The sequence below is a fragment of the Anser brachyrhynchus genome (assembly GCF_964034855.1).
Source record: "Anser brachyrhynchus genome assembly, chromosome: Z".
NCBI classification, from domain to species: Eukaryota; Metazoa; Chordata; class Aves; order Anseriformes; family Anatidae; genus Anser; species Anser brachyrhynchus.
In genome coordinates, this window is record NC_137697.1 from 3,806,959 (window position 1) to 3,819,343 (window position 12,385).

A 12,385-nucleotide genomic window follows, 5' to 3' on the forward strand; every position below is an offset into this window, starting at 1 on the left:
TGGGCAGCCAGACCCTGCTGTCCCTGGCAGGGTTTGGGATGTCTGCACATCCCCATGTTGTAGGGTACGCAGGTTGGCCATGCATGAGACACCTCAGCACTGGCTAGCTCTGGTGTGGCTGGAGGTGCAACTGCTGAACACAGGGCTACCACGCACACCCCAAAAGTTATCATCTCTGTGGTCAGCCTCACTGCACCACTGGCCATATCACAGCTAGTTAGTCTGAGGCCTGCTTAGAAGCTGCAGACATAGGCCCGATTCCCCAGCAGCTTCTTCACGACTTCCAGTGGGTCAGCTTTTGCTGACTGTCACGTTGCCCCATTCGCGGAGCTGCTCCTTTGCGGCTGATGGACTGACACCAGCCAAAGTGACCTGGTGCAGATCACGACCCTGCCGTGTTCAGCCTCCCCTTGCGAGGTGTCCATGGCCAACGTTGCGAGGAAGCTGCCACCCCAAAGTCATTATTTCCTGTGGTAACTGGAGCAATCATGGGCTCCCGCTGAGGAATGGCTATTATCTCATGTCAGCGCTGTATCTGGAAACTTAATTTAATTCTCCATGTAGGGCTTCATTTGCCGGTGTTTTAGTTATTGTCATTTATTGCTTGTGAGGTTTGATAGATGGGAAGCAGCTCAACCCTTTGAGCTGTTAATTAACCCCTCTGCACACACATGGCCCCTATCCCCCTCTCTCTGGGTTCACAGGCGACCCGTACTCTGTATTTTTAGCAGCAAGGCACATCATCTACCATCTGTGGTACTGAATGGCTCCCCTTGTCTGCTTGGTGGGGGAGCTGAGGTGGGGAAAATTGTTTAATTGCCGCACACTGTTTCCACTGTGTCTATGTGAAAGAGAAAGTGTCTGTAGACATGAAAGGAAATATATATCTGAGAGTGTATGCACAAGTGTGCCTATACAGGGTGTGTGCATATGAAGGTTACAGTAAGAGAGAGGAAATACACGTGTGAAGTGTTGCTATGAGCATGTGAAATAATCAGAGCGCAAAAGAGATTACACAAGGAAACATGCATGGGCACTGCACGTGACTGCCAGCATGGGCATCAATGTGCTGAGCTCATCAGCGAGCATGCTTGTGGTACCATCAGGGATGGTTACACATCTCTGGTGGGGGAGATCTCAGTGGAGACCCCCATTTAGACCGTGTGGCTGTCCTCAGTGCTACTGTTAGGATGCTGAAGGGAGGTTGGGTCTTCGGGGCCAAGTGCCACCACCTGGATCACCACTGTGATGTTTTACTGCATCTCAGGCCGTATGAGGCTAAAATACAGAGAGAAAGCCCACCTCCAGCTTGGTGTGATTGTTGACGTGAAAGCTCCATGCTTCCCAGCACTGAAATCTGTCCTTCTTTCTTCTCTCCCTTTCTCTCCCCCATAGCTGCTTATCCTGCTGCTTATGGCCAGATTAGCCAAGCGTTCCCACAGCCACCTCCCATGATCCCACAGCAACAGAGAGAAGGTGAGTGAAGGGTCTGTTCTCCTTGCTGGACCCAGCATGCCATCCCCACCACATTGGTTCCCCTTCTCACACACCTAGAGAGCATCCATTAAACGCCCCATTGCTTTGAATCCCTGGTCCACTGAGTCTTTTCTCAATTTCCATATGTGGCATCATTGGCACTAACTATAATACGCGTGAACATCCTTGTGGGGAATAGCTGCTGAGATCTGTCTTCTCAGCCCCCAGGGATGGGAGCATGCTGATGTGCATGGGCCATGGAAAGGCCTGGTAGCAACGTAGGCCCAGTGGGGGTTGTTAAAGACAGCAAACAAGATTGTGGATCAAAACCACAATTGCATTAGAATAAAGAATTTAATAGGAAACAAAGCACTACTGGCCCTTCATTAGAAGCCAGTGATGTCATTTCGGACACCTGCTATTTAGTGGAGCTGATAGAGTCCTTTCAGCCTCCCTTGATAATCAGGAAACAGAAATCATCCCTTTTAGAGCATATTATCTGTACCAGGATGAGATGAATCATATAGCAAAGGTACCTATTTCTTTACATTGACTGCGAGAGGAGCCTGGGTTATGTAGTCTATAGGACAGGCTGCACTGGAGACATAAAAAGTTAGAAGAGGTGAATCTCCCATTATTGCATGTAAATGTTTTGGGAGATATCCATGTCATGTAATGCTTTGCACCCAAAGGCTTGCCTGAATGAGGAGAGGAGTCCCTCATGTTTCCTTTACTATCAGCAAGGAACTGTGGGATCCTCAGAGGAAACACATTCAGGTAATCCCAGCCGTCCCAGGGAGTCCACTGCTCTCACTCAACTAGAAGAGGAGACTGCTCGCCTAAGTGAGGCGTTTAAGTCAGGTGCTTCAGCCTATTGTAGAGATCCTCATTTTAAAAAATAAATTTCAGCTTTTATCCTCTATTAGGTCACTAAATCAGATATATTCTATGTTATATGTGCTATTATATATATATTGTGACATTTAATATTTTAATATAGCGTAACAGTCAGAGTGAAATGAATCAAGATTGTGCTATCCAACTAAAACATTCTGATGGCCTAGAACTACTTTGAGGGAGAAATCTCATTTTGTGAGAAAATTAGAAATGTTGGCATTTCGATCTAATTTGGAATTAATTTTTTTCCGATGTCAGAATTTCCTGGGGAACACAACTTCCAGCTCCTGATTAGCTCTAGTACACGTCCCTGCTGTGAGAACAGATGCACAGACCTAACGTATCATTACAGAGATGTTTCCCCCATGCTGAAGGACTTTGCTTTTTATTACTTACTGGGGCTAGATTAAGCACAGGACAAAATGGCGAGCAGATCTTTGCTTAGCATAGCATTGTGCCAGGAACAATCAGAAGCAAGATATAGCTGTTGTGCACACTCTGAACACCCACTGCCCAAAGACCCCTGAGTTTGGCAGGCACAGTGTGTCTCTATGGGTTGAGGGTGAGTGTCACCCAGTGGACAAGCTATCTTATAACTCCTTGCTCCTTCCCATGAGCAGCTGGGCTTGAGGGTGGTTGAGGACCAGATATATAAGATGAACTCCTGGTCCAATGCAGGTTGCCATTTGCAGTGTCCTCCATTTTCCTGCAGCGTTTAGCTGCTGTGGATTTCTCTACTGTTTGCTAGAGGGAGAATCTCTAAGGCACAACACTGTCTTAGCAGAGAGTTAAGACCTTTAAGCCCCTCTAACCTTTAACAGGAAGATGCAGCAAGAAGTAACTCTAATAATAACAATGCTTGGTGCTGAAAAAAGTGCTTTATGTTTGCAACGATGTGCACAAACATTGATTTGTTAATGAACCAGCCCTACCACAACAATAACATCGATGATCACATTGTTAATAACGATACTAACTCTCAGCTCCTGGATCCTGGTTGGATAACAAGCCCAGAACTGCTTGGCTGCTGCTTCATTCCCGTAGAGATTAGTCATTGCTTCCACATGAGTGCTGAGGCTGCTGGCAGCGGATGGGGTGCATAGGGTGGAACAGATCCAAAACGATCAAAGGTAGAGATGACAACGATTAAAGGTAAAGACAAAGTCTTCATTCAGACCATGTCAACCAAGCAAAACTTGGGGGTAATTTCAAATTTGTATGGTATTATTCATCGTGACATAGTTTCTGAAACTCAGAAATACACATTAAAATAAAGTGATGCAGGCTTGTGACTGCTGCACTCAAACATGTTGAGGGCTTGAATAGCAAGTAGATGCAGAGCAGGCAATGAAGTTACAGCCTCTGAGTGTTTGCTGTAGAGGTGAGGTGTATATCCCATTTACTGTGCATCCAACCAAAGGGCTGCCTGCAAACTTCATGCAACCTTATGGCACAGCCTGTTTTTAGTTACTGTTGGAAGAGTTCTGTGGTCATAGGCTCTCCTTATGACACTGATTCACAGTGCTGGGGATGTGATCACAGACAGCTGATCTCAGCTCAGGTATGCGGAGTTCACTCATGTAGACAGTGAACACCTAGGATAGATTGGGATGGCTGCTGTCCCCAAGCCAAGTAATTACGAACAATCTGGAAGGTGAGGAGCATGGGCAGAGCAATGACTTAGCAGCTCAGGTCCAACCAAGCCAAATCAATAAGGACCCACAGCAGATCTCTTTGCTATGTGTTCCAGTGTTCCCACATACAAGCATTTCCATTATCCAACACGGTTTGCCTGTAATACACAAACTATTCATAAACTATGTGTTTCTTACAGCTTTTCTTTCCCTTTGTCTGAACCAAGACTATCTGTGCTTCTAGTGTATTAATGAGCAGAAATATCTATTACTTAAAGCGATAAAACCAAAATCCATGGTAGGTGTCAGGGTAGAAATGAACCTTGATTCTCTTTTCATAAGGTGTCGCAAGGGTTAGATTTTGAGCTGACTTACAGCCCTTTCGAAAACCAAAGTGAAGTGCTTAGTAAAGAATTTTAGTACTGTATTCAGCCCTGAACTGCCAAGTATACTGATCTCCAATAATCCATTAACTCAGTCCAAAACAAGACCTTTCTCTTGACAGTTAGAGTTTTCACTGAGGTTTTGCCATACCAACAGGGATCTTGCTCCAGTGATCCTGTTCCCTTGGACACATCCTTGCCTGTGTGCACTGAGAACTAACTTAGCTCTTCATAGCATTCTGAGCTGAACAACTCTTGGATTCAGTTTCTCGAAAATATACAGATATGTACAAAGCAGTGGCCATACACATAACTGTGTGGTCTACCATGGACTGCTTAGATTAGCTTGACTAGGAATAAAGGAAAAACAAGATAGAAGGGCTGAGAGAGAGAGAGAGAGAGAGAGAGAGAGAGAGAGAGAGAGAGCTTGTTTTGTGAATTCTTTACCAAGGAATCTAACTGTGATAGGTAACTTACGGATGGATGGATTTAACAAGAAATTGCTTGTTAAATTCTAATAGCAGAATTTTCATATGTGAGAATGATAAAACAAATCAAACTACCCCAGGTTGTTTCTCAGTAGCAGGTGGAGTTTTCAGCATTGGAAATTAGCAAAAATCTTCTGTAGTTGGTAACGGAGTGAGTTTGGCCTTGAATATCTGAGTCGGTATGGGAAGCCGCAGCATGGGTTTCACAGCCACATTTCAGAGCAGAACTGGGCTTTGAGGATGGCCTCTGCTCTTTCACCTCCTCCTGGTCTTTTCCTCTCTGTCTCCGAGCACTGTGAGTGAGACAAAGCTGAGCTCAAGGTGAGCTAAGGGTTGTTTTTTTCCTTAAGCCCAACCTCTAAGCCTGGTGTGGACGAAATTGCATGCCTTCTGATCTGCCTTATGCCTTAGTAGGTGTTTCTCAGCACATGCAGGCAGAATCCCTACTCGTGCACAACACATCCAAGACCCCAGGAAATGCAGCTGGCATTTTTGAAAGAATTTGCCAGTTTTACAGAGCAAACTGCTGGCTCTGGTGATGTCAGTGGGAATTTTGCCACTAATTACAGCAAAGCCAAGATTTTACCCATTCTATAATAATGTGGATCTCAAATCCCACAGCAGAAGTGCTCTGGGGCACGTTCAAATGAAGAAATGAAATTTTCCCTGCTATTCTGGACCATGGTCTTCTCCTGGGCAGAATTTTCCCAACCCTAACAGAGACCTAAGGGGGTCGGTGTTTGTTTAACACTTTCAGACTGTTTCATATCTAGCTTATTATGCCAATAACTTCACATTGCATCTAACTGGACTGCAGCAAGGACTGGGGAAGGGATAGTTGCTTAGTTGGGAGACTATGGAAGAGGCAGACAGGAGGTGAAGGGAAGAATGAAAAGCTTGGCATGAAATAGGGGAACCTGACTGTGGGCCATGGAGGTTCAAAAGTAATTTAGTTAAGCAGATGACCGGGTGCCTAATTAGTTAATTATCCCACCATCCCACTATCCACCCCATTTGGAAGAAACCCTGTCACCATCCTCATGACCTCTAGGAAATGCACAAGATGCAAAGGATCAGCTGTTCCTTCATGACAGTCCTTTTAGCAAATTAGTGGGGAAAATTGTGCTTAGCAAATATTCATTAGGGCTTCATTTTCCATTAATCCAAAAGGAAATGTGGAGAGCCTGTGACTTCAATCACGCTGAGGCCCAGGAATTTTAATGAGCTTTAAATGGGCATCTGTCAGAATCCTGACTCTGCCGTACTTCTCCTGCCAGCCGGGGGGATGAGTAATGGCTAATAAAAGGTGGGAGCATCTAGGCGAACTCCTCTCCCTAACAGGAAAGGCAAAGTTGTAATTTGCTGTGTTATGACACCGTAATTATGCCCTGATGAAGAAAAGGAGAGTATTAAGAAACCCTTTACTTCCCCACACTGTGCCCCAGACGCAAATGGGGGAAAGTTAGCTCAGTCAGGTCGCAGGGTTGTAGGCACAGGGACTGGGTGGAAGGAGGACACCCTATTTCTCTCTGTCCTCTTACTGTCACAACAAGGAACATGCACTAATTCCCCTTCATCTTGACCCCTCTGAGCAAACCAGAGCTGGAGTTACCTGTGGAGGTCAGTGCAGAGCTGGGCAGCAGCTGGAAGTACCCTTGGAAATAATCCCCCCCCAAAAAAAACAATCCCAGCCTCCTGAAACTATACAGGTTTCTGCTGGTGGACACTGCAAGTGGTTTAAATGCATTTTTTTTTTTTTCCAACAAAACCACTTGGACACAAATGTTCCCTCTGGATTTTTGCTCAGTGTATTTATACACAATACTTAAAAATAAAAGTCACATTGTTAAGCTTCGTTCTAAGCCAGAGGCAGATTCTCCTTCTTCCACCCCAAAATTCAATTCCAACAGAACATTTTCTGAGTCTGAACTTTGGCAAAACTGCATATTCCAATGAAAGACTCCTCTCTGGATATTTTTCCAAGCACCTTCTGAAGTCTGTAACCCTTTGAAGTTTGTTACAGCACTGAGGCAAAAAAAAAAAAAAAAAAAAAAAAAAGCAATTTGTGTCCTGAAGTCTAGTATTTTGGATTTGAATCCATTTATCATCTCTTTTGAAGAACCCTGTAGAATTGGGGGATGTGACCAAACTGCCCGGATTTGGGGGAGTCTTTGGGCTGAGTCAAGCTGGGGAGGCTGAATGTAAAATTCTAAAAACAAAATAAGCCTAGGGGTTTCTGCATCTCGTTCTACTTGTTATCACAGTCCTCCCACAGACATGAGAAAGATAATGAAACTTCTGCGTGCAGACACTGAGAAGAGGCAAGCGTTAGTGGCGGTCACCCAAAACTCTACAGATTAAATGACATTATGGAGAGCAAAGGAAAACTATGATCTGCATCTTTCCTTCTTTTTGCTCTTATTCTTCCATTTTGTCTTTCCATGGCCACATGTGCTCTTGCATTCCTCTGTCTCTCAGTTTTATCCAGGTGTTTGTCCTGGGAAGGTTAGCATAGCCTCTGGGTGACTTTCTGAACTCCTGGTCTTCTGCTTTCTTTGTTCATCTGAAAGTGTGTCGAAGACCAATATAGGAGAATAGGGAAGGGTCATTAGGATAGATGCCACATTGCTAAACACATACAGTTTTCCAGAGAAGATGAAATGGTAACAATAAACAGATGATCCAAGAAAAACTGTGAAAACACATCCCACAGCCATTCTTTCCCAGCTGAGGAAAGTCAGACATGCCAAGGAACAAAGGGAGCCCTTTCTTCAAGACCCATTAATCCAGTCTGGGCTCTGCCGACTGCTTCCTTGCAGTGATCCCTCAGCTGTCAGAGAGGAGACACCAAAGTAAATCTCCACCATGTGCTTCTCATATCCTATTAATTTCCATTCATGGCTCTTTTTTTCTCTTGACAGGACCAGAGGGCTGTAACCTGTTTATCTACCATCTGCCCCAGGAGTTTGGGGATGCTGAGCTGATGCAGATGTTCCTGCCTTTCGGTAATGTCATCTCCTCGAAAGTGTTTGTGGATCGGGCGACAAACCAAAGTAAATGCTTTGGTGGGTAAAGATAACAAAACAATTAGATTCATCCAGGAAAGGGCTTTCTCTAAATACTTTACCTTTCAAACTGCTTTCTTTCTGCTTAAGCTTTATGATTTCTCTCAATTTACTCCTGTCAATACTTTCCCCCTTCCCTCTTTCTCTCCTAATTGTCTCATGCTCAGAATTGTGTATGCTGCTTAGAAGTGAAGGTCTGGCATCTCACTGGCAGCTGGGTGCTGCAGTTGCTGCTGGTGGGGTGGAAAACGTCTCCCCTTGGAAAGGGAGGTGGGGAGAGTACAGAAAAGACTAAAGCACCTGGAACACAATGGAGGGGGCCAGGGAGTTAGACGAACTGCTGATGGGTTCAGCAGTGGGAATTTCTGTACCCAGGGGATAGAAAAAACCGACTGTGGAGTTGAAGGGAGGACAGAGCTTGAGGGACAGCTCTCCAGCGGGTGTGGTGCATTAAACTGCAAAGGGCCAAAGCCTGAACACCATCAGCTGAAAGCCTGGTCTTCTGCAGGGATGGCTGCTCAGCGGACAGCAGGAAGCCGTGCTCTGAGCCCGCCAGACCTGAGCCAGCACCATGGCACGTACAAATAGCTCCAGCTAACCCTGTGCCTATGCCAATAAGCCATGCTGAGAGGCTGGGTTTGAAAGCAACGCTGTGCTCACACAGCTCCGGGCCCAACTCCACCAGCTGGAGCACAAGCAGAGCACAGCCTCAGATGCATGTGGGCCACCAGGCAGGGACACCCCAAGGTGCACCCACAAAGGGAGGGCTCAGCCTGCCAACAGCAGCGTGCTGATGTGTGCATGATGTCTCAGTGGGATCCCGCTGTTTGCAAAGGTGCTGCTGTGAAAGATCTCTTCTGGCAGCCCCAGAGAAGTCCCATCCCACCTGGTGGATGGGGGATATCCTCTCACCCGCCACTGGAATGTGCAGTTTCTGGTTCTCCACCACCCAGTGCTCTTTGCAAACTTTTTGTGAGAATTGCAACGGGACAAACTATTGCTTTTCTTTTCCTGTTACTTGCAGCTTATCTGGACTCTGTCTCTCAGGCAAACTTCCAGAGTTAAGACTTGTTGGAGTTTCATTTGATTTTAAAGTCACCCTCAGTCTCCACACTATGCTTCCCTCCCATGTTGCCTTCCCCATTCCCTTCCCAGACAGCCCACCTCCCAGAACTCTTACCTCATTCCTTGCTAGCTATGATGCATGACAGACAGTACTTCCAAGAGTTTTGTGCCCCTCCTCTGTGCACAGTTCCTCCTGCCCATCCACAGAGGGTCTGAACAGGCTGCTTTTTGATTGAAAAAGCCTTGCTCCCTAGCGTGAGGGGACACAGCAATCCCTTCACCAGTAGTCAGGGGATTGCAGCATGTTCAAGCAATAGAGAACAAAAGAGTTTGTTAAGAAGAAGTTGGGAAGTTCAGATGAGAGATTTAGAGCTTTAACTGTATAAAAGCTCATAACAAAACGAGCAGACCAGCACAGCTCTAGGTGACATTGAACAGTAATGCTCCAAGGATATCAACAGGTTAGAAGTGGACCTTTGGCAGTGAAATTGCTATTACTATCATAAATAATATTTAGGGGAGTACTGAGCCTGTCTCCCCTTATACAGACAAGTGGGAACGGCAAAGGTAAATAGAGAAGAAACAAGATGAGAGCCAAGACCAGTAAGGGAGAGTATCTTCTGGACAGATAATTCACCTCATATCCTCCTATCTCAAAGGTTCTCTGGCTACAAGGCTTAATGAGGGTAATAGCACATACCTAGCTTGTGGGGCAGGGTTGTGGGGCTGGCTTTGTTGCTGTTTCCAAGGTACTGTGAGGTTGTGTCTGATAGCTGAGCAGGGATTGAGGGATCTTAGCAGAATTTTTTCTTAATTGTGAGTCTTACTGGAAGAACCTAAACCACAGCTTGTTTGATGCAGTAACCTCCAACACTAACAGTGGGGTGTTCCAGCCTGAAAGCAGGAAAGTGGAAACTCAGGCAAGCAAAAGCAGGAATTAAAGATTGCTGGTGGACTTTAGTCATCTTATATTAGCTTCTGAGACACCAATACCCAGTCAGTTTTGGGTTCCAGACATCAAGGCCCAGTTTTCTCTGACTTTAGCAAAGTTTCCCATAGAGCTGAGTGCCTGATGTGACTGTTAGTTTCAGACACTTACACTGCCATGTGCACCTCCTCCAGAAGGACAGAAATAGCAGACATACAGGTAGCTAATTATCACAAGTATGTCACACTGTTGTTCAAAACCTCCCATCTCACTGACCTTCAACTTTAGAGCAATGTAAAAAATGTGGACGTTATTGCAGATAATCAGGCCTTTCATTTGTTGTGCTAAGTCCACTGAAGTTGGAGCTGATTATAATTCTTTGTTCAGAAACTCTGCTTTTTTAAAAAAGGAAAGATTACTTTTTCCTAAAGGAAAAGAAGGATTTTTGTTAACTTTGAAAGTAAGAAAACTCTTTCCTTTTCTGTTTAAGCATTTCCCCAAACTCAACATATAAAAACACAGCATTTGCATTCTGTTTCACTTTTTTTTTTAACCAGCCAGAGCTCTCCAACTGGTAGCCTGGGGGGACAATTCTGTCTGGCCCCAGAAAGATATTCCACCATTATATGACCTTTTAAAATGTATCTGCTATGCAGATCCCAAGTAAATTGCTATAACAGAGTCTAGCCCGAGGTTGTCAAGAAATTGTCAAGAAGTCCTGCTCTAGACAAACTCAAAAAATTCCGTGGAGAAAAAATGTCATCATGTTTTTCTTCCATGGGAAGAGAAAATACTTCATTTGCTGCTCTTTTCTCACTAATGAACTACCAGTAAGTAGCCAGCCTACCCCCTCCTCCCCCACCCCTCACTAACCCCCACCAAAAAAAAAAAAAAAAAAAGACTTTTATTCCTTTGTTTTCAAACCTCCCCTGCGCTTCCAGCACAAAGATGGGTGCATTATCTCCTTTGGCCACTGCTGGCAGGGTTGTGTAGGGACAGCCATGGGAGAAAATGAAACCAGACACAAGCCTTGCTCCCAGTTTCTCAGGGCCCACCATCCTGCAGAGACTCATTAACACCTGTGTGTGTTGAAGAAACCACACTGCAGTTATGAAGCCTTGGACTTTCTCAGTCCAGAGTCTGCCTCCTGGCTTGACAATGAGCAGCGCAGAACACAGACTACAGCAAACACCAGTCTTGTGCAAAAAGTGTGAAAGTGGTCAAAATATGTCAGTTGTTTACCATAGCGGGCCTGCTTGCTGCAGTGTGTAAGACTGCCAGAGAACAACCCTGACCTCACTGAAAAACAGTCATGTCATTGAAGTTGGGAGGCCTGGGACTTTCCTCTTTCTGCATGCATCCAGTCTAGACCCAAATCTTCCCTTTTCTTCTGCAATTTTTCAGACCCTTGACTTTTATTTTTCCCCCTATCCTGATGCAGCTGAAATATGTCACGGTACAGACCACACTTCTTTCTCCTTCACACTCATCTATCCCCATGGCCTGTCTATCACCCTGTCTATCTATCCCCATGGCCTGAGCCTCCACCACACCGACCACATCAGCATCTCCTTGAGATTCTCCTCCAGTACTGCCCTTTCCACCCTCTTGGATTCAGAGTTATTAATTTCACTTTCACAGCCCTTCACAATTCTGTCTGTCTTTCTCCTGTCCCTAGCTCTTCATTCAGTGCCCAATCTGTAGCCTCTTCCCATCCACTTCTTTTACACTTAGCACGTTTCTCCTCACTGGGCCTTGCTGTCCTTCTCTAGTGAAATGGCAGGGCCACCCCAGGAGTTGTCTCACTTGAGGAAAAATTACACTTAATAAGGCTTTTCTTAAAGACAGCAACTCCCATTCTCACAGCAGGCTGACCTGGGATGTCTTGCACAGAGGCACAATGTGTCACAGCCTAACCATCAGCTTCTGCAGGGCCCTGGGTCTACGTTTTGTCTCTGTGCAAGGCATGCACTTCCCACTGCACACTGTAAGCTCATCTGTGTATGTACTGAATGTCAGAGGGCATGCAATATATCTATGTGCTGATCACAATGGTTCTATTGAAAACTTCCCTCTCAGATATGCAGAGAATTTTATTGTGACCAGTTGGTGTACAAGGCAAAAAGAAAACTTGATTAAAATGATGGCATTAAAGCTGCTAAGGCAAGTAGTGAATGTGAGAAGAGCTGCTCTTCATGCTGCCCACACAAGGTTAATTCTCCCTCTGTAGGGTAGGGTGATGCTACTATACAGTTGTAATTTCAGCAGCACTCAGCGTTGTCACACAGAACACACTTTAAGAAGGCATTTGAAGACGTTAAATTAGTGAAATGCAAAGACAACCATGTTCTAAGAAAATGTTTTAACAGAGAAGGGAAAGAAAAGGATAGGTTTGGGCAATATTAATTAGGAAGACATGACAGAAATTAGAAAAATGAGGACGTGGATG

The 12,385-nt window shown here is 45.2% G+C and overlaps 1 protein-coding gene across 20 annotated transcripts in view; it reads left to right on the forward strand.

The window, feature by feature from the left end:
• CELF4 (CUGBP Elav-like family member 4) overlaps positions 1–12,385 on the forward strand; it is a 697,696-nt gene that overhangs the window by 642,805 nt on the left and 42,506 nt on the right. For 13 of the 20 annotated variants that reach the window (XR_013943234.1, XR_013943235.1, XM_080573168.1 and 10 more), the window contains exons 10-11: positions 1,396–1,476; positions 7,800–7,943. Coding sequence is in view for 18 of the 20 variants with exons in the window: in XM_080573168.1 (XP_080429294.1) it covers positions 1,396–1,476; positions 7,800–7,943 (225 nt within the window). In the remaining 2 variants the exon portion in view is untranslated. The remainder of the gene's footprint in view (positions 1–1,395; positions 1,477–7,799; positions 7,944–12,385) is intronic. The other 7 variants (XM_080573161.1, XM_080573160.1, XM_080573156.1 and 4 more) reach the window with 1 other exon arrangement.